Source organism: Oreochromis niloticus, linkage group LG13 (genome assembly GCF_001858045.2).
Source record: "Oreochromis niloticus isolate F11D_XX linkage group LG13, O_niloticus_UMD_NMBU, whole genome shotgun sequence".
Taxonomy (NCBI): domain Eukaryota; kingdom Metazoa; phylum Chordata; class Actinopteri; order Cichliformes; family Cichlidae; genus Oreochromis; species Oreochromis niloticus.
This window is the reverse complement of record NC_031978.2, coordinates 31,895,010-31,918,063: the sequence shown is the minus strand read 5'-3', so window position 1 is coordinate 31,918,063 and position 23,054 is coordinate 31,895,010. Positions and strand designations below refer to the sequence as shown.

Here is a 23,054-nt window from a genome sequence, read left to right as displayed (position 1 = left end):
GGACCAAGAAACCAGAGCAGGCTAAAGCTGCTGGCTGTACAAGGAAATACTCATTTGGATTTTCAGTTAGTGATGTTCATTGATGTGAGGGCTGGTTTTCTTTGTATTTGATTTTTTTCATTCAAGTTTCATTTAATCACAAAGAAAGTTTAAAGATAAGGTGCAGAGAAGAATATAAAGGGATTAAAATGTCAGTAAATCATCTTTACTTCAATCTCTAAAATCTTTTACACAATGTGTCACAATGATTGCTCTCAGTTGACCAGCTCCGCATGAAGCACTGATGTACCAGTCCCATATCTGCCACTGGCATTAATATCCTTCCATGTGCATGATGGAGGCTCCTGAAGGAGCAGCGGTTTTGTGGTTTTCAGAAATGTAAGAAATACATTGTCAGTAATGGATTTCCCAAAATATGAGACCATATTTGTTTGGATTTCCAGTCAAACGAGCAAAAGGTGACAGTATATAGCAAGTATGCAGGTGTTGAGGGTGCAGGTGCGCAGATGAGGGGGGTGTTGTTTATACATGTCTGTTAGCCGGGGGATGATTCTTCTAGAATCTGGAAAATAGAGGAAAAACACACACTGGTCTTCCATTCATGTTACATTCACTGCCTTTACTTCAGGTTGGAACTTGTGCCGTTTAATGAATACCTGTGGAGCGATGTTGAGCAGACACACACACACACACACACACACACCTCCTGCACTGTTATAGCAGTGCTGGTATTATGTCAGGTGATGTATTGTAGGTTTTGCAGCACAGGATTGCTTTGTGCATGTGGATAGGTACATAGGCATTGTCATTCTGGTTACTGCCTAGCTATGTTATCTGCTGAGTTGTACCCATAGTGAGGAAGGCATGTGGAGTATGTGGAAGAAACTGAGCATTACACACTGCTCTGAGGTAGTACTGAAACGAACACAAACATCGCCTCATTCATTCCAATTACAAAACTCTGTCAAGGGTCACATATTTCAGCCTCATCGGAGCCTACGTAAACTGTGCTGTTGTACTTGAATATAGAACAAATCTATAGGATTGTTCGGGTTGTCGACTTCACTTGGAGTCAGAGTACTAGTCTGACTTTGGTATTATCCAAAAGACCTCAAGTTAAATCACACAGAAACATCCCATTAGGATACGGTACAGTGAAAGAACTGTTACAGGAGTCAGACTAAACTGACAGCCACAGGGAAACACCTCTGAAAAACTCAGGCAGTTATTAGCAATAGACATGTGTGCAAAACAGCCCCAAAAAGCTATGCATCAGAATTCCACTATAGACACTACAAAATTGTAGCTACATGAATGCCTCACAACACGAGGGCAAAACTACACACACGCAGGAGGAAAAGCTGAAGTGCATCATTCACAGTTATCACACAGGAGCAGAAGGAAAAGGTGAGGAGTGGTTTTCGGAAATGGCACGACCCCTGTACATTTCTAATTTATCATACTTCCAATTTGAATGTATGCAGTGGAAATATGACACCAGGTGAAATTAAACTGACTGATGAAGGACCCCCCCCCCCCCTCCCCCGGCTGTGAGGATGTGGTGACTCAGTGGTGAGAAGACTTCCTTCCAGACAAAGTGTCACTAGCAGTTGGAAACAGTGTTGAGTTTTTAACTCTTACCTTAGAAGCACGCTTTTCAAAATTTCCCAGTCAGTTAAAACAATGGCAATAAAACTCTCCACCAAGGCTACATCTGCTCCAAGGCTAAGACTCCAGCATGGCATGACCAAAATATGCTAGATATGTCTAATAGAGGCCTAAACACCAAGAGCTTTATGTGGTTATTACTGGATATGCGAGCACATCCACGATATATAGTAGAAGTCGTGTATTGGAAAATATGCAGCATAGCCAATAAATGGAACGTGTGACTGGAAGGCACCTAAAAGAAGCATTAAAGTGGGCTACATAGTAGCCTGTATCATTGTCAGTGTGTGCCATTACCAGTGTGGGACTCACAGATTTGCATGATAGTGATCAAAGTGTAGGTGTGCAGAGAGGAGCTGTGAAATGTTCCATTAAGCTCATATGGTGTGATATGAATGCTGTATACTAATAATATAGAGGATAGAAGAAGCGTAAATGTGGTCAATGTAACTGTCTTTTTTGTAAATCAGTTCTAGCTTTTTGTGACTGTTTGCCTGTTTACCAAACAGCTGAAACTTCATAACAATCCCAGGACACATGTATATAGCATGTACACAGTAAATATAATATAATGGTGCATTTATTCTTCTGTGATTGATCAGGGATTGTCTCAGTGCTGATAGTTTCTGCACATGTCATGTGTTTGAAGGGGAATGCGGTGACACTGCAGTCTCAGCATACCGTTGTTCAGATGCATTTTAGTTCTTACTGTTTCAGATTTACATGTGTGACACACAGGATACACAAAATGTCTTCAATACAGACATTCATTCAGAAAGTTCTCTGGACTGTCAACATTTCCTCAGGTTTGACATCAAGCATTTCGATGTTGGCAGTAAGCTTCACAGCTTTGCACATTCACGTCAGAACATTTTCTAGGATCAGAGGTCAAATAATGTTGGATTTCCCTGAACCTGCAGCCTTATCACAGGCATGTCAGACTCAAGTCTCACAGAGCAGTGTTCTCTGATTTGATTGGAAGAGCAGAAGTCCTTTTAACTATAGTTTAACTACAATTTCTGTAACATATAATTACATTTAGAACTGAATGAACATAAACCTGTTTTAGATGCACGATATTTTTCAAAATATTCTTTAAGATGAAAAGTTCCAGGTATTCCTCTTAAAACATGTTTGTGACATGAGGCCATTTGCACTTTTATTTATTTTTTTATTAATCAAAAAAAAGAAGCAGTTTTTGTATCACTACCCCACTCTTCCACAAGTGGGATCAAAAATGACCCCAAGCAGTTCCTTTGGAATTTTCTATGAACCTTTAATCCTGAGCAACCCTGACTGTCCCACTTACACATCTGATGTCAGCAGCCTCACCACCCAGGACGTCATTTTTACACAGCAACAAGCATGTAAGTATGTTTATCAACTTATTTTTCATTGTGAGATTATGAAGTGTGATCAAATTAGTGATCAAATGTGTGAAATGTCTGATCAGATTAGTCTACTTTTGTATTTAGGTAGCTAACACAGTATTGTGTTAGCTAATAGATGGATGAAGAGCCCATCAGAGGCATTGACTCAGAATCTGACATCTCAGATGTAGAGGACCCAGACTATTGTTCCCCCCACTGAACGAGGCCAGTGCGACACAGAGGAGTCCTCTGATGAGGAAATGGACATTGTGTCCACCAGAATGAGCCGTGAGGGCTCTTACTGGGCAGAGTTATAGTGAATAGTCCCGGCCAGGGCCTGCACCTGGGATTAGTACTGTCTTCCCAATAGATGCATGGAAGCTGTTCATGTCTGATAATATAATAGGAGAGGTGCTGACGTGCACAAACATGGAGGCACGAAGAGTAGCCACAGACACGGGAAAAGAGTGGAAAAACAACAAACAATGAGCTCATGGCCTTCACTGGATTGACCATTCTTGCAGGAAGTGAGAAGAACTGGGATGTACCAGTCGGTGTGCTTTTTGGGAGTCCTCTGCATAACCCATGGTACAAGGCCACTATCTCAATTGAAAGACTAGAAGAAATTTGCTGTTTCTTGCGCTTTGATGATGAGAGGACCAGAGCCTACCGACTGAAAACAGACCACATGGCAGCTTTCCGCTACATATGGGAGCTGTTCCTGGTCAACTGCTGGCAGAAATTCTTCCCTAGTGATTGTGTTACAGAGGATCAACAACTTGTGCCTTTCAGAGGGAAGACCCAGCTTCTGCAGTATATGCTAAGCAAGCTCACCAAGTATATGAATGTATCATCTTAACCAAAATGAGAGAAATGTCTTTAGTTTATTGCAAAAATGCATTGATTTTATTTGATCATTTTTGACCGCACCCATGGAAGAGTGTAGGTATTGGTAGGTTGTGCATCCAAGAGTTAACAGCAAAAGCTACATTTTCTGGTAGGCATGCATGCATGTTCCCAGTTAAAGCCAACCAGTAATCTAATGCCATCTTGAACCAATATACCAAGAAATAATGTTCACTCCTTTTATAATTGCAGCAATCAACTGCAGGTGCAAAGCAAACAAAGGAAACAGAATTAAACTGTAACTTCAGTCTACGCAGTGAGGCGAATGGGCCCTTGTGCAATAATGAGTCAGGCTTAAGAGGCCACTGAAGCATGTGTGGTATCTGGATCTGCTCAGGCATTCTGCCCTGCAGCAACACCGTTGGAATGACTAATGTAATAAAATTCACTATGTGCCCATCTATCTTCTTTGACAAACATGTACAGTGTGGCAACCACTGCTGTGATTAGAGATAAAGTTCATGAGCAAGAATGTCAACCTGCTCTGCAGCTTTGTCCTCTTCATTAAAAAGCAGTCCAAGTCCCAATCATTTAAAACAAACAAACAAATGGTATTGAGTTTTCTGCCTTAGATGATTAGATGTCCCTTCAAATAGGGGACATTTCAAGGGTTTGCATAAACAAAAAGATCTTGTTACCAATAACATTTGCTCTGAAGAGAAAACCTCAGTAGGCACATTAAAAATCATCTAAAAGCATTTCTGGCTGTTTTAAAAGCCACATGTACTGGAGTCTACTGCAGTAAAGACATCATGCAGTATGTAACAGCAAGAGTCAGTGTTACAAGCTAAAGTCTGTGCAGTCTATGTTAACGGAAGAACCCTCCAAGTGCTGCCAACAGCATAATCCAAGGATCTTTACACTAAAACTAAACATTTCAAGGTGCTGTGTGGTAACATGACAGGATTACATTTTACATATACATGGATTTAAACTGAAATGTGAAAAAATGGACATAAACACAATGATGTCATTGTGACATCATTGTCAAAGTGGCATGTTTTTTATTGTACTGGAAGAAAGAAAATAAGTAATTCAGACATATACACAGACATGAATGAAAACTGCCGTCAAATTCATCAACAGTGAGCTAAGGCAGGAGTGTCCACCGCCAGGCCTCAAGGGCTGCTGTCCTGCAGGTTTTACATCTGGGTCAGCACACCTGAATCGCATGAGTTCATTCCCAGGCCTCTGGAGAACTTGTTGAGGAGGTCATTTAGCCATATGAATCAGCTGTGTTGGATCAGGGACACAACTAAAACCTGCAGGACACCGACCCTCGAGGCCTGGAGGTGGACATCTCTGCTCTATACAAAAAGACACACACTTAACAGCTAATGCTACACTGCTAGCCTGTGCAGTGCGAGTGTACCTCAGAAACCAGCAGTTTTAATGCCACATTCCTCAGCTTGCGTGTTGTGCATTTCAGCACACACACAACTACGCTTTCTACATTTTTTAAAAGCATGTCACCTTAATACGTGATGTGCTTGTAGTGCTGAAGGCAGATAAGAGTAAAGAAGGGGAGGCATGTTAGAAAACTCCAGACTACACAGGGAGACGGTTTCTTTATTTAAAACTCTACAGTAAATACAGGTACATACACGGTATGTTTAAAAGCTTCGCTCCACCGAGCATTCAGCACCGAGTGAAACATGCAGTCGTGTGCTGACGTTCAGCTGGACAGCACATTGTCTTTAACTGGAGACATGGGCTCTTTTTTCTGACAGCCAGTCATCTTCTGGGCATCTCTGAAAACACAAGAGTAGAAGTGTTTACGGCTCTTCCATTAAATAATACTCATCACAGGCATACTATGTCTATGCTGTTGAGAAGCTATGAGCTAAAAATGCTCCCAGTTTCCTTTCGACAGCATCTTTTAACAATGTGAAAAATGTGGTCTCAGAAATATTCTACAGCAACATGTTTCTGAGTAACAACAGGAAGAAAAGCTGGAATAGTTACTGGTGCTGCTCGAAACCTTAAACCTTGGATGGCTTTGAAGCCATTGAATCATTTTTGACGTTAATTAACTGAGACATTAACTTTTGATTAGATAAACCTGGTAACAATGGAGCTAGATAACAAGCTCAAAGTGTACTGAGAGCAGTGTTTGGTTAAAAGGAGCCTACAGTTTCTCTGAGTAATCAATGAGACCAGAAAAGTTCTACAAAGACAGAAAAGCGTCTGTTTGGGTTTAATTTGTAACATTAACCAAACTTGTTGGCTGTTGGTTTACTGCAGCAGTGGATCAACTGCAGTTCACACTTTTACCTGACTTAATTTTTTTATTTGATTTATTTTATTCTATTGTATATAGTATGTTGTTCTTTTTCCATTGGGTTTCCTCATTTTTGCTGCTGTAACTCATCACTGTCCACTTTGTGCTGCCCCACGTGTGGGACTAATAAAGGTTTATCTTACATCATGATTTCAGTCTTCTCTGAGTTAATAAGCACCGCTCAGTACAAAAAGAAAAATAACAATTTTATATATTGAATCTTTAGAGCTAACGTGGATTTTCTGGAAGGTCAGAGGTTGACCATGTCAAAAGTACTACCAGCTTGTGTGTTACACAGTTCATGCTTACTAAACCCAGGACCTTTAATGGTGGTGGTGATGGACTATGACTGCTGTGACTTCTGTCACTGGAGTATTTCTCCCAATTACTTTTTAAAGCTGAAGTTCCTCCAGAGGCTGCTGATGGTGGCCTGGACACCAGGGTTGTTTTCATTATTCACTGAGGGGAATTTCTTGCCCGGATTCAAAGACCTCTTCCTCAGTCCGCTGACCCTCGCTGGGCCCAGTGTTCGCACTCTTGCCGTTTGACTCTGGCTGCTGGACTTTGGTTTTGGCAGACCTGAAACCTGGAAAGAGACAGATCATGTGCATGAAGACACACAGGAAACAGAGGTGAAGAGGTAGGGGATTCTTTTTGGTTTAAAACATGGTGTCTTAATATGTAAGGAAACTGCAGTTATTTATTTCATGGTAACACTGTCTTTGTTTCCCATTGTGAGATTCATGCTGTCCAGACAATACAAAAGACCGATGACAAGAAGAACAGCGTTGGAGCAAACCAGTCATTGGACTGCAACACAGTTCAGAACCATTTCAGGTGACAACACCAGGTGACTGACATGATGAATGAAGAAATGAATCAGTCAATGTCGAGCTCAGAGCGGAGAGGATTATTCTGCACAAGTTGAGGTTTTCATGCACACTGAAATCCCAGTTAGAGTTTTTGAGCATTTTTACAGTCATTCATTCATCAACATGTAAGAGGTGATCATGTCTTGGATCAATACTATTTAAAAATAGTAAAGAGTAGAATAAAATCTATAAACTGTGGGTGTGGACATGGATGCAGCAGTCAGCCCAGAAACATTTATTGTACATTACTGTATCGACCGCTGTTGAAACACTCATCCATATAAAGCTTTAGACACACTGACACTGATCGCTGATCAATCCTTTGTGGCGCTCTCACCCACTCCATGAAGCTCTCCACACGCTGTCCTTGAGCCAATCTGAAGGCCACATGTTTGGAGGTCTGTAGTGATTGGCTCTGCAGAAAGTCTCCCACCTTGGTGCACTGTGAGCCTTAATCACTCCTGTGGAGGGATGTTCTGGCTCTCAGTGTCACGCTGGAACATTTGTACACGACCAGTTTTCGGTGTTCTGGCTGAGAAAAGGAGATTGTCGTCCAGGATTTTAACAGTACCCTCCATGCTTGACTGTAGGGATGGTGCTCTTTGGACCATACTCAGCATTTTTCTTTCTCCAAACACAACAGACGGAGCTGATGTCAATTATGGCTTCATCAGGCTGCAGCAGTTTCCTTCAAGCCTTCTCTGAATCATTTAGATATTCACTGTGAGCTAACAATTGTGTTGTGCTCCCAGCTCCTTTCAGGTTAACATTGCAGTCTAGGTTTTGATTGGTCCATCACCGTTCTCATGATCATCTTCAGCCTGTGAGGAAAGATCTAGCATGGACTTCCACACTGATTGTATATACATACCACAAGCTGAGGTCGTGCAACGTGTGTGAGCCAGACTTCCTGCTGGGTTGTAATCAAACACTTATTTCTCTATGATATGGGACTTCAGGTGTTATAGAAGAATGCAAACAAAATGGAAAACCAATTCCTTGGTCCAAATAAATAATTTAGGTATTAATACAAAACAAAATCAAGAAGAAAAATCGATACCTCATCACTTTCTTTTGCATACATTCGTTAAATTCTCGGGGAGCAACACCACAAATGGATGAACAAAAAAACGAAACATCAAAATTCTGGCGGCTGCTGCGAATTTCAAAAATCCTACGTCACCTCGGTCTCAAGTAACCGCAGTCACAGCGTTTTCAGAAAACCCTGATTTTGACCTGAGGTCACGGTCAGTGGGATTCAGACTTGACCGAGACCTTTAGGCTGTTGCATCTTTGGTATTTCTGTCATATGGCATGCTCTGGGACAATGCAAAGCACGCACATTGCATTGTGCAGATGAACTGTCAACTGTGCAAGAATGGCAGTTTGAGATTATACAAATGATTTGTGGTGTGACTTCCTTTGTGGAAACATGAGGCAGTTGGCAGTGTGTACGACTCTGCCTCCGTGTTTGACTTTAAATAGCCAAAATCTGTCCACAAATCCTTCAGACGTTCCTTTTTAACAGCGTTCTTTTCAGCCGCTACCTTTGGGCTGTCTTATTTCATAACACATTGGTTTTCATCTTCTCTTGTATCTCACACACACTCCTAATGTACTGGTGTGTACGGCTGACTCATTGGCACTGGCCCTTTGTGCCATCTGTGACAACATTCACTGCCTGACTTCAACAAACAACAATTTAAACAGTTCTACAACAAACATGCCATTCGACACATAAGAAAACCACACGTGTTGGATGGTGTTGAGCAAACTAAGAGTGCGTTCCTACAGAACATTTGACTCAGCTGTGATTAAACCCAAAGCCTGTACAATGCTGGATTCTGGTTCAAACTCACCTTAGTTCTCGGCATGCCAGGTTTCACCTTTGCTTCTGCTGAGTGTGTGGGACTGTGCTCTATCTCTGAATCTTTTATTTCCTAAGGAAGCAGACAAAGTCAGACACAAAAAAACAAAGTTGTGAAACCAGAAAACCTTTCTATGCAACTACTCAACAGAAATGAAACTGTGATGACGCTGACCCAACCACAAGGGACAAACAGCATTTGTAAAACGGGGAGATTTACAGCAACTTACAGAAGCAGCATCCTCCTGGTAGGAGGAGGGGAAGCTGTAGGTGGGGGCTTCCTCTTTATGGAAGGAAGTGAGGTAAGGCTGCGACTGGGAGAAATAAGCGCTGTCCTGGGAGGGAGGGGAGTCTGAGAGCTCATCCTTCTCCTCTGATTTCCTGTCCTGGGAGAAGGGCTCTGGAAGAACCGCATCTCCAGAGGGTCTGCTGATCTTTGGTGGAGATGAAGAGCTTTCCTTTTTATACTGAAACTGCTGCAGCGCAGACAAGCTTGAGGTGGACAATGGTGTGGTGGACTGTTCAGTTGAGGGGCCGTCTGACCAGCGGAATAGGCTGAGGCCACAACTGGCTGAACTGGTGGTACTAGGTGATGGAGATGGCTTGATGGTTTCCAGAGACGGGCCATCTGAACTCTCGCTGTCACAGTTGTGAATGCTGGCCGAGGACTTCTGAGTGGGACTGACAGCTGTGGGGTCCTCCGGGGAGCAATCCTGAACGCTCCGACTCGGTGCTGAACTGGAACTGCTGAAGAATCTACACATGGAAGATGGTCACATTCAAGTTGAGGGTGATAGTAAACAAATATTAGTGGAGCATTATTTTGGTTGAGTTACAGCACTTGGTTTAAAGCAATATTTAAAACCTTTAAGACATACAGCCAATTTCATTTGTCTCAAAGTTCAAAAAAGACCAAAATGACTCAAACATGTGTCAAGCACACATCTTATTCAGTTTATAGTTTATTTCTGAGCTTCAGAATAGGTTTTCTTTCCACTCATTTGAGGCATTAATCAGAATTAATATCCTACTCCCTTTTTGTTGCCTTGAATAACAACATGTCCTTCATTCATGAGTTTTTAGTATCTCACAGAATCACAGGACTTTCAGCCTACCCTGATTCTAATATGAACCAAGTCTTGATCTTATCCATTTCTGTCACTGACAATGAGATGAGTTATTTGCCACACATCTGTGTTCTACAAGGGTCCAATTTTGTGCCTTTACCTTCATGTATCTACAAGTGAAATCCATGTCAGCCGAGTCCCTCTGCTGGCCTGTAACTAAACTCACAGCACACATCTCACTTGTACAAAATTAAAATCTAATAATATCCCATTTTGTAATTGAAAAGAAAAACATTGCTGACATAGCATTATCACATTTGGTTATGACTTCATAACCTGGCATAATTAAGATGCTGTGACTATAATGATCTGCAGAGGCACAAGTGTTATCAGCAGTGCTGCCCAGACTACACAAGACAATAGACACCCAGGTCGAGTTCATTCTCCACCTCTGCTAGAGCTCTCCTCCAGCTGCAGAGTGGACTCCTGGGGAGCAAAGACCTCCCCGCCAGAGAGTTTACACCAGGTTGAAAACCACTGGTTACGCTCAAGGACAGGAAGGCCAGATATGAATTTGTCAAAAACTGTCTAAAAGAACCTGCCCAGTTCTAGAACTGGGCTCTGGTGTCCATCAGTGGCCTTTAAGCAGATTTTCATTGTTTAAACCAGCGGTCTACAACCTGTTTTGCTCCACTGACCGGTTTAAGGTCAGACAATATTTTCACAGACCGGCCTTTAAGGTGTGGCGGATAAATACAACAAAATAAATGATACGACCGAGACAAAAACTGTGGATGTTTTAAATATAATAATAAACAAAATCATTGTGTAACTTTATTAGCAGCGTCCTCCTGAAATACGCCAACAACATTGAGAGTAACATCCTCCTCTCTTAATGCTCTCTGGTCGCTATGGAAACACGTAAATATTTCTTTCAAAATAAGACACACAACTACAACACGGGAAAGACCCCGGGAAACCGAGTTAACGATAGAAACCCTGAAAACCATAAATTTCACACTCAAGCCTCAACTCTCGGGGCCTGGGGGTTGGGGACCGCTGGTTTAGCAATATCAAATAGAAAATGTATTATTTCAACTTATTTGCTAATGAATCAAAACATGTTTTCCCATATGTTTATATGTTTTCCACTAGTTCATGCATTTATTACTTCCAGGCTGGACTACTGTAATTCACTATTATCAGGATGTCCTAAAAACTCCCTGAAAAGTCTTCAGCTAATCCAAAATGCTGCAGCAAGAGTCCTGACAGGGACTAGAAAGAGAGAGCAGATTTCTCCTGTTTTGGCTTCCCTTCATTGGCTTCCTGTTAAATCCAGAATTGAATTCAAAATCCTGCTCCTCACATACAAGGTCTTAAATAATCAGGCCCCATCTTATCTTAATGACCTTGTAGTACCATATCACCCTATTAGAGCACTTCGCTCTCACACTGCAGGCCTGCTTGTTGTTCCTAGAGTATTTAAAAGTAGAATGGGAGGCAGAGCCTTCAGTTTTCAGGCCCCTCTTCTGTGGAACCAGCTTCCAGTTTGGATTCGGGAGACAGACACTATCTCTACTTTCATGATTAGGCTTCAAACTTTCCTTTTTGCTAAAGCATATAGTTAGGGCTGGACCAGGTGACCCTGAATCCTCCCTTAGTTATGCTGCAATAGACGTAGGCTGCCGGGGATTCCCATGATGCATTGAGTTTTTCCTTTCCAGTCACCTTTCTCACTCACTATGTGTTAACAGACCTCTCTGCATCGACTCATATCTGTTATTAACCTCTGTCTCTCTTCCACAGCATGTCTTTATCCTGTCTTCCTTCTTTCACCCCAACCAATCACAGCAGATGGCCCCGCCCCTCCCTGAGCCTGGTTCTGCCGGAGGTTTCTTCCTGTTAAAAGGGAGTTTTTCCTTCCCACTGTCGCCAAAGTGCTTGCTCATAGGGGGTCATATGATTGTTGGGTTTTTCTCTGTATGTATTATTGTAGAGTCTACCTTACAGTATAAAGCACCTTGAGGCGACTGTTGTTGTGATTTGGCGCTGAATAAATAACATTGAATTGAATTGAATTGAATTGAATTGAATTGAATACAGGGTTACTCATCACCACCATATTGAATTACATTTCTAGCTGGACTTCAGGAGGCCCCTGCCAGGACCAAGCATCAGGCAGCCTTTTGTTTTGGGGGTTTCCTTCCTTTAGTCGTGGGCTAAAACTTATAAATTGTTTACTGTTGCTTTTTAGCCTGCTGTGTGAGTTTACATTTTTTACACATTTAACAACAGGGGAGGGGTGGAGCAGTGAGTTCAGGGTAGAGCTGGGCGATAGAACGATAACGATATGTATTGCGAAATAACTTTTTCTCGATAGAAAAATTAAACTATTGCGATAGGCCTCATCTCTTTTGTCCTCTTAAAAAAAAAAGAAAAAAAAAAAGAAAAGAACAGCCAATCAAAATTAAGTAGCGCAGAGCCGAACCAATCACAGCCGCAGCGTCACGTCACGTGACTTGTTACGTACAGCACAAGCGCCAAGGCGCACATGTGTATTTGTTTTTGCAGCCGTGCAGCCCGGGTAATGAAGGAAATGAGTTTGCCGACTAGAGAAAAATCAACCGAGAGCGTGAGCGAAGGTTACCGAAGAAAAAACGATGATGGTTCCAATGCCGGAGAGCTTGTCGACCGGAAGGGCCACAGAAGTTCCGTAGTGTGAAGGTATTTCGGCTATTTCAAGTCTGACAAAAAACAGAGTAGCGCGCACTGTAAATTGTGCCGAAAGCAAGTCTGGAAATACAATAAAGCGGTGCATGCTCAGTCTCTGACTGAAAGCGCTGATTCGTCATTCGGCTTTTGTCAGACTAAAGTAACTGTTAAAACTGTTTGAAAAGCTAAGCTATACAACAAGGAGAGATTGAGAATTTCCTTTTAGTTCTCAGTTTATTTGATATTGACAAAAGTTAGTCAATTTTGTCTGTTCTTCTGTAAAACAAACTAAGATTTATTTTTAGAATTAATATTTTGTTTCTAAGTGGAATTGACAATTTAGTCTGTTTTGTTTGTTCTATTTTGAAACTTAAACGCTTTAGCGGCTGCCTTTTGTGTAGTTTGCAATATTTGCCTTTATTTATCTGAAACTGAAGTCTCATGTTCCTTAAGTACATCGACCCTGTTGAACTTATTATGGGAAATAAATATTTAAATCAAAACAAGCTGCTGATTATTTCACATTTTACTTGTGAGCAACGGCACATTTAAATCTTACAAATATAGTTATTTGGCTTATATCGTGATATATATCGTTATCGCCTGAAATGAAAAACACATATCGTGATATGAAAAAATCTTATATCGCCCAGCTCTAGTTCAGGGGTCATGTCAGGTCTAATAATGCCTCCAGGGCCGACCAGAGAGCTGTGTGGTGTGTGCTGGGCAGCAGGAAGCAGCAGGAAAACTACGTGTATTAAGAATGTCGGACAACACTGCAAACAAACATTGTTCAGTCTTCCAGCGCTGTGTGCATCGAGTCCTTTCAGTTACACAGTGTTAGAATTAGGGTCGCGTTACCTGCTGCGTGTGACCTGGCCATCCTCCTCAGCTTCCTGGTTCCTCCTCTGCAGGACAGTGGCAAATATATTGCGTGACCGGGGCAGGCTTGTTACTGTGGGCTTGTCTGCTGGCTGGTCTGACCTGGAGCGCTTTGGGCTGGATGAAGAGTACTCCTGCAGCACATCCTGGTCCGATATACTCGAGTCTACAAGAGGGTAGAGATAAAAAAATAAAATAAAATAAAAAACAAATAAAACCCTTAAATGATGACCCATTTATTTATTTTTTAATTTGCTCTTTTGTCTTTTTTTTTTTTTGTCCTTCTCTGAATCTAAATTTCAAGAAGTCACAACTACTCTGAATTCAAGCTGCTAATTTTCCTGATTTGCATTTTTCTTGTTAAGCCACACATCTAGCTTCCCACCTCTGAAAGCCATTGTTCATTCTAACTCTATCTAGAAAGGGCAGATAATATTTGATCTGCTGAAATCTGCCTAATTAAACCAACTTCAGGCTCTGTGTCAACAAAACTGTCCAAACAAATGTACAACATTAACATGGATATCAGTAAAGCTGCACGGTTGAATGTAGAACAATAGTGTAATGTTTAGTATTTCTACATGAAAATACCTTCGTGCTAATTGTTTCAGTTATGCTTCACATACTGAAACGCGGTAAATAAAAAGAAGCATGAAGCGTAGATACAGATTTCTACTTTGTTACATTCCACTACACAACATGAGCACAGCATGAAGATCTCACCCTCTCCGGGCCTCTTCACCTGCAGCTCTCTGCAGGGTAGCCTTAGGCCATCCAGGTTGATGACTCTCTTCTTCCCCCTGGTGGAGAGAGGCCTATCTGGAGAGGTTGGGAGCTGGGCAGGTGCCGCAGAGGCTGGTGTAAAGCCTCTGCTCCAAATACTCGGCCCTGTGGAGCCCGGTGAGTAGCTCCAGCTGTGACTGCGGCCTTTGCATTGCTGAAATTAGGTTTGGAAAGTTGTTCTATATTAAAAAACACACTTTATTTTGAGAATCATAACACCTTTGACTGACCATGATCCAATACCTGTGGAATAGGTTTGTCTGGGCTGAAGTCATCTATCCTCTCCATGGTGTTGATGTCAAGGTTTCCCAAGGCCATCTGCAAGCCCTTATCATCTCCTAAATGACTGAATTCACCATCAAGGACAAAATACTGGGCAGGCCAAGGCAAGCAACTTACATTAGTCACCTTTCTAAGTCAAACATGAGTCGAGATAAGAGCAGATCAGATGTGTTACAGGACATGAGGATACAGTCCAGCATAGCTCAGGGTGGCTGGGTCAATGTGCTCTGGGTATGGGTTGAGGGGCACGACCTTCCTCCTGACAGGATCAAAAACCAGCTGATAGAGAAAGGTGTTATTGGCTCTGACAAATCCCTCGATGTACTGTTCGGGAACGACGAGACTCATCTTCAGGTACTGGCCCATCTTTCTGATTACCTGACAGGAAGAAGAGCAGTCTATCAGTGCTAACAAACAACGACAAAAACATTCAGGATTTTATTTGTCAACAATCAACATGTGATCAAAAATAACTGTTGTTGTCACTAGTTAAGAGTGTGTATAGCACAACTACAGCATCTTAGAGGTGGGGTGGACAGGGTTCATTTCACTCTCAATTCATTTTGTTTATATATTTGATTTCTAATTCACAAGAGTCAGAACAATTGCCTCGAGGCACTTTATAGTATAAGTTAAAGACGACAAAGTAAACCCCGACAATCACACAACCTCCTCTGTGAGGCAAGCACCTAGCAGGAAGCAAAGACTTCCTTCTAACAGGAGGAAAGCTCCGCTCTCCGGCAGCCATGTGCCACAGCTACTTGGCTGTGAGGGACAAGAAAAGACAGCTGAAGAGACACATGATTTTCTTATAGGTAGGATTATTGTATATACTGTAAATGACCAAGCAGACACTATGATCAATAAAATATCTAAATGGATAGCTTCATGGTTTGGGCCTCTCCTACCCTCAGTATATCAGGGTCTTTGGCAAGCTGCAGCAGCTTGCAGGCTTTGCCCAGACCGATGCCATGCAGAGAGGCAAGATAGTCACAGCCAGAGAGGATGCACATGTAGCGGAACTTTTCCTCTGTGAAAACATTCCCCAAGGATCGGCAGCGGCCGAGGTTGCTTTGGTCTATCTCCAGGCCGTTGCCCTGCTTGTCCATCTTGAGAATCACCTGTGAATGAAAAGAAAAAAGACAGACTCATCTTAACACAGCCCTGTTTGCTCCTGCTAATTAGAGAGATAAGACTAGGTTTAAAATGAATTCATTCTTCACTGATATACAGTGTTGCATATAGAGTAGAGACAGCATGCAGCTGGAAATGCATCTCCTGAGTTTAGATACCTTTTTGCACCCAAATGCCAGCAAGTCAGAGTCCTCTGTGATGACTGCCTGGGCCAAACCAGATTTACTGAGGTAAGCCAGCTGAGCATCAGCTTCATACGGAGCCACAACACAGTCCACGCCTCTCGCCCGTGCAGCCTGGTTCAAGAACACACAAAAACAAGCCCTTCTTCACCTTTACATGACAATTTTTAAAACATAATTTTTGAAAATGCATTTTAGTATTTTCTGCACATGCAAACGGTTTTAGACCACTAAAGTTGTCTTTGTGGAGTGTTTATGGATAAATAAGGAAAAATGGAGACTTTTTGTGAAAGGATGACTCATGCACACATGTTCAGTTTGTGATTGGGTGAGAGAGCTAACTTTCTTCACAGAAAGTATAGATTTTATTGCTAATTACGCAACATTAAGCAACCATTTACAGAAGCAGGTGCAGTACATAAGATATGAAGAACTTTATTTATCCTGAGGGAAGTTCTTTCGTCATACACCTGCTCAGTGCAGCAAGAGAAACACAGGAATAAAGACATACAACAACATACAATAAGAATTGTAGGATACAGTAGGATAGTGCAAATATAATATCAAAACAAGAGCAAAACAAAGTAACAATATAACTATATCAGGTAAAAACTAACTAGTAGGGTTGTTCGATATAACCATATATATCGGATGACGATTTGAAAACATCTATCGTTTGTTTCGTGGTGTCGCAAAATAAACTGCTTACAGTAATATGTTTTCATGGTTTTGATGGTCACTGTAGCGGCTATATTCATTTCTTAAAGTTCGCTGTTTCTCTTATATTTAAAATAACCACACTACGGACGGACAAGCCACTGTTTTTACGTGTTGTCGTTGGCAACAATGACGGTAAACCCAGCGTGTGGCTCCGCCGTCTGCTTGTTTACTTTTCACAATAAAGCTGAAGATCCTGATTTTTCAAGAATAAACTGAAATGATGACAAACAGAAGGACCAGTCAAAACAAATCGAGGGCCTTATTCTTAAACGAGGGGCTGCCTCTGTAGCATGGACATGGTTTGGTTGTGAAAAGTCTGACACGGACCAGAAAACTGTACTCTGCAAATTGTGTTGCAAACCGGTCCCCACCTCAAACACTACAAACCTCTTCTACCACCTATGCAAGAGTCACATGACAGAGTGTGGAGAGAGTTTACGGATGAGAAGCAAAAAGAGCCGTCAGGTGCTCCACATAAACCTCAGACTCCAACGTTAGAACGGGCTTTTCCCCGCAGCACGCCGTGTGATAAACACTCAAAGAAAACGGCGGCTGTTACAACTATTTTCATGCATCGGTCAAAACACTCGACTCCAGCTACATGACGCCCAGCTCAAAACACTTCACACAAGTCGAGTTGCCCGAGATTCACAGAATTGACAGAAAATGTAAATTTTTTGTGATATATATCATTATCAGTACGATAAATGTCTTATATCGGGATTTAAAATCTTGGTCATATCGCACAGCCCTAGTAAGCAGACTAACAGGAAATAAATAAGAGGAACAAGAAATAAAGAGGAAAGTAGCTTAAAATGCAGAGAGCATGTCAGACAGGCTGCCATCCGTACAGTCACGGGATCATGAAACTGTGTTAAAATGCTAATCCAGACAAAGATGGCGTCAAACCCCCACGCTGTCACAGAATAAGTTAACACAACAGGTGACAGTGATTACCAGAAGCATAGCAGTAAAGGCACATCGTGCTTCACGAGCACGCCATACGTCACGCTTACAGGGAGATCGAATAGAAGGAGAAGAAAGAGTCCCCACCTTAATCAGGTTATGAGCCATAGCTGGGGTGATGTTAACACAGCGGTTAAAACACTCTCTGGCCTCGGACAGTTTGCCCTCACGGAGCAGCTGTCTGCCTTTTTGAAGGTTGGTTTCTCTGCGCCTGAAAGGTACACAAGTGAAATCAAACTGAGGACATACAACGTGAGGTGGAAAGAAGTGACAGTCATGATTTGAAACCATATGATACGATGCTGTGGTGTCACTGTTAGCTGTAAAGAAAAAATGAGGACAGTCACAGGTACAGCTCAGCTCCCTTGTCAAGGATAACAATGTGGTTTTGGACATCTTTTGCTTCATGATTTTAAAGTATTTGTTTGTGATGGGGATGTGCACTCATTGCTCAGGAACCTTCACACACACTCTGCTGCTGCTTTGAAATGCAGCGCTTCATCAGTGCGACCGGCCAGTCAGGTGTAAAAAAAAAAAAAAAAAAAGTCTCAGCAACTCTGAAAGTCCCATATTCCCATATAGGGCTGGGCTATATCATACCATACATGGTAATACCGGTATAATGTTGGGCAACGATAGGAAAATGAAATATCGCGATAGAATATGGGTAAAACGCGCATGCGCAGTGCCTTTGTTTACATACACACATGGCGGCGACGCAGAATGAGAAGAGCGAAAGTGGATTGTTGAGTGAAACAGATGAACCACAACTGGTTTGTAAAAATGCTGCAACTTCAGTGGTGTGGAACTGGTTTAGCTTTCGTCCGTCAGATACACAACAAAGCACTATTTTTGGTAGAGCATGCTAGCGGGCCGTCGTTATTACCGTGTTGTTTGGAAAATACGGCACACTTAAAATCAATGCTTTCATTTTTCTGAAAATCGACCTTATAATCCCGCGTGCCTTATGTATGAATTCTGGTTGTGTTTACTGACCTCGAAACGATTTTATGTACACGGCGCTCGAAAATCTGTCAAATGTTTTAGTACGACTTTGCTAAGCTACGAAGCCGCACCGCTTGATGGATTGTCGGAGCATTACGGCTACCGTAGGCAGGCGCCTCGCGGAGTGATACGTACTGTGCTTCAACATAATATCACCGTACTGTGTGTGTATAACCTCTTTGTAAGTTTTGTGGATATTATACATGGTTATGCTGAGGATATGTCGGCCAGTTTCCACTGGAAATGCCTTTTGGTTAAACTGTCAGCGAGGAATTTGCACTGTTACATTTTTATATAACTTTAATGCACATAAAAAACAGCTGCTTGTTTAAGTGAAAATACATTGATGGGGTTTTTTGCACTAATAAAGTTGTGGAGGTGTAAAGTAGTTTGTCTAGTGTCAATTATATCGTCAGTTATATCGTTATCGCAAATTTTCAAATGTATATCGTGATAAATATTTTTGGACATATCGCCCTGCTCTATTCCCATATCCGGATCTAAACCAATGATTTCTGTAGCCCTACACATGTGTGTACATTTAAAAGTGCAGGCGGATAGAGAGAGGTGAGCAGCCTCGGCCCAACAGAGGTGGATGTAGCTGTGGGCAAAGAGAAAAGATGAAAAGAACGATTGATAACTTTTTCGTTAAGGCCTGATCAGTTTGAAATTCATAGCCAGTGCTCTGACACGGAGCTTATGTCTAACACAGGTCCAGAGACGGCATCAGACAATGAGCCACACACGAGTGACTCCGAGCCAGAGCCCACTGAGACTAAAACGGGGAAGTGTATGTTTGGAAGAGAGCGGCATGACCAGTTTCCCTGGTTAAGGTATGCACTGCATTTACTGTGGTGAGTGTGGAGAGACCACGGCCAGCAATACTGCACTTCTGACTGGTGCTAATATGTTTCCAATTGAAACACTGAAAAAGCACAGTGTACCCCTAACCCTAACCCCTCCTCCCCACGGCCTTTCAGCAGCAAACAGGTCGTCAGAGGAGGCCGAGAGGATGATTACGTTTAACATTACCTACAATGTTTCCAAAGATGTTCTCTTCACTAAGTTCAAGTCTGAAATAATTCTTCACAAGAAAAATGGCTTGAACGTAAACCCCACGTACGATAATGAAGTCGCGTGTGCTCTGTTTGTAGGTCACGGATACAGTGAAAAGAAAAGAAAAAAAAAAACAGGGAAAAAAGGCAAAATTACAGGAGCTGGCCATCTGAGGGGCATGTGACTGCAATGAAGGATAGTCCATAAGATATCGATCATGTTCAGATACTGAGGTGTTCAGTTTGAAGCCTGTGAGACACTTTGAGGTCCTTTTAATTTAAGTTTAAATTTCAGCTCAGTGAAGCATGTCCAGCACTTTTACAGTGACTTATCGTTCTTCTACAAATGTGCTCCAAATAAAGAACTTTGTGTTGACAAGATTGTTAGTTAATCATTTCATTTCAATCAAATCAATATTGTCTGTCTGGACAGCAATATTTGAAAAAAGTGAACATGTAAAACTGTGGTGTTGATCGACACGGTTGAAAAATTTGGGTGCACCTAAGAAAAACAGTGCACCAGTGCAACCATGGCAACAAGTTAGTCTAGAGCCCTGTGCCACATGCATACACACTCAAACCTGTCTTTGGTTTATATCAGTCACACATTGTAACATTCAGACATTATTATTACACTGACACTGTGTAACTAGTGTCACTAACGGTTGTTTTTACTTTGGTTCTTTACAGATTCAAAACAGGAGTCACTCGCTGTATGCACACAGCTGAGAAAAACACAGTTCAGTCAATTTCTGATTTTTTTGTTTTTCAGTATTACTGAGGAATGAAGACAAGAAGGGCTCTAAACAGCCACCATGACGACTGAATGGCGAGTTTTAGGAAAGAACCACGGTTTGGTGTTGTGCTCACAGCTTTGAGCCAATCACCCAGTCCTCCATTCTAAATAATCATTCCTAGAAGCAATTATCACAAACGCATCAGGCATGCTTTCTTAGTGCAATTTGCTATAAATACCACACCACAACTCAAAAATCAGGTTTGCATGATATATTTGGAACATTTTCGTCCGTAAGAGAAACTCCTACATATGACTTAAGATCAGACAAAAATATCTCATGCAGTCACAAAACTGACGCTGTGCCTCTTTCGAGTGGCTTTACATGAAAACATGATTTTGTGTTGCTCTCAGTAAGACTGCTCCTAGGTGTTCTTTCTTCTTTAAAAGTCCAGCCTTTGTAATGAAGTGTACTGTATTGTATTTTTCTATCCGGATGCATCTCAAATTTGTCATTCGATTCTACTGTAGAAACTATCAGGATCCCAAGAGTTGTGATTGAGGAGTCCACGCAGCAATCTTCTCCCTTCAGGTTAAACTTGTTCAAATGTTTACGTTTACAGCGAGAAGCAAATAAAGGTAGATACTCACTCTCTGCGAGCCTTTTCCACCTCTTGTTTTGAAGGCAGATTGCGTCCATCAAACACCAGTATGGGCTTAACACTGAAGGTCAAGAGCATGTCCACAAATTTCATGCAGTACCACACATACCTGGATGGGGCAAATTCAACACCACTATCAGTTCTGGACTTTAGGCCATTCCTAATCAGAGAACGGCCTCATTCAGAGCACCTTTAGTTCACTTCAGTTTTATTTGCATTGTGCCAAATCATAACAACAGGTAAAGACCCTACAACAACACGGTCGTTTTAATTGATTGAAAATAACACAACTGCTTACTGGTCGGTCGGTTCTCCTTTAGCAAGTTTCTCAGCACACGAGAAAGCTCCTTTATGCAGCCAACAGTAGGTGTCCACAGCTACCGTCTGGCCTTTGTATTTTTTCACGTTGATGGGCTCTGCTGCATCTTTGATGAACTGCAGCAGTCCAGAGATTCCCATTTTCAGCCAGTGATCGGTGCCACGCTGATTCTGAACATAAGAAATCATCAACAGTAAGGGATAAAGAACAAGAGACGGTGCATCCAGCTTGGACACCTTAAACTAAAATGGACTTTGTGGACTAAATAAAGGTTAACAGCACTATGTCACAAATGGAGGTTTCTTCTGATGCATCAATTCCAAAATCCTGGGTCGATACAGATTTGCTTCTTGATAATTCTGTTTGCTTTCTTTTCAGCTCTTCATTTTTCCGTGACATTTTGCCAGTATAAAACTGATGGGACACTACAGATTAAAAAAATAAAATAAAATCAGCCATCTGTCAGTGTCAGTCAACAGACCCATTGGATTCTACCCATACTCAGCTGATATATCAGTGCATCCAAAAATATCCCCCAAACCTACAGTGACTATTTTGCTACCTACTATTTCACTTAAGAATTGTTTTAAGGCTTCAGATTTACTTTCCCTTTTGCTAATGTTAAAGCCACGTGCACAGTAAACCGGATTTAGATTTAAATGTCACACGTTGTTTTATTTTTTTAAACTAGCTTTAGCTATAAAGTTGTCACACTTGTATCGTATAAATACGATACAATGCAGTGGTAAACACCGTTCAGCGGCGTTAACACATTCCTATATCTACCTATCAGTTCATTCATGAGCACGTGTGCATTTAGTTCATGTTTATCTGATAATTTGAGCTGCTCGATTCCCGCTGAGTAACAATATCAAGTCAGCGCAGACGTTTCTCCTTTGAATGCACTCAACAGATTAACAGTGGTGAAAATCACACTGGAGACGCCTTGTTATCTTTAAAAAGTAGCTGGTCGGGAACAGGACAAAACTGGACAGTTTCTTGGCCCTACAACTGATGTCAGCGTACATTCTCCTCATACGAGGAGCAAAAGCAGCTTAACGTAATTTGACTAACGGTTAAAAGTTAAACTTACCCTTTTCTTGAAATTAGCGACACAAACGGAGCCCTCGGCGACAGAAAACTAGAGGGAGTTTGGTTTTAGCGGCAAAAGAAGGATTTCAGTAAGAGATGTTGCTATTGGCTAAGAGGCAGGGAACGTAATAGAAAGGGGAGTGTGCTTCAAAACATCACCGGCGTGACGCTACGATGTGTCCATAGGGCTGCTGTAACGACCCGTATCTTGTTGATGTGGGTGCAACTGAAATCTTCCACATTAGTTGCGGCTGTGGGAACACCACCAGAGATTCAACGACATGCCATTGGCTCCATGTTTCTGCCCCGTTACACAGTTTACCCGCCACTTTGCGAAACGAAGTACGCCGGTACAAAGTTGCCTGTAATCCTGTAATACTGCAGTTCCTCCAAGGGCCACTAGAGGCTGGATCCAAAAGTCTTTTGGCAAAAGCGAAGAAGTCATGTTCAAATGCATCTGTGAATTTTGCTTTCTGTCTTGAACCAAAATGCA

At 41.9% G+C, this 23,054-nt stretch overlaps 1 protein-coding gene across 1 annotated transcript; it reads right to left on the bottom strand.

The window, feature by feature from the left end:
- Nucleotides 1-5,493: 5,493 nt before the first annotated feature.
- On the bottom strand, nucleotides 5,494-22,903 carry exo1 (exonuclease 1). Its single transcript, XM_005459521.4, has 14 exons — nucleotides 22,563-22,903; nucleotides 21,449-21,639; nucleotides 21,140-21,259; nucleotides 17,780-17,903; nucleotides 15,983-16,120; nucleotides 15,599-15,811; nucleotides 14,881-15,068; nucleotides 14,652-14,754; nucleotides 14,349-14,562; nucleotides 13,605-13,791; nucleotides 9,195-9,720; nucleotides 8,957-9,037; nucleotides 6,615-6,811; nucleotides 5,494-5,695 (listed from the first exon to the last, which is right to left on the bottom strand). The coding sequence occupies exons 2-14, from the start codon at nucleotides 21,607-21,609 to the stop codon at nucleotides 5,620-5,622; spliced, it is 2,328 nt and encodes a 775-aa protein (XP_005459578.1). The 5' UTR covers nucleotides 21,610-21,639; nucleotides 22,563-22,903; the 3' UTR covers nucleotides 5,494-5,619.
- Between the last annotated feature and the right edge of the window lie 151 nt (nucleotides 22,904-23,054).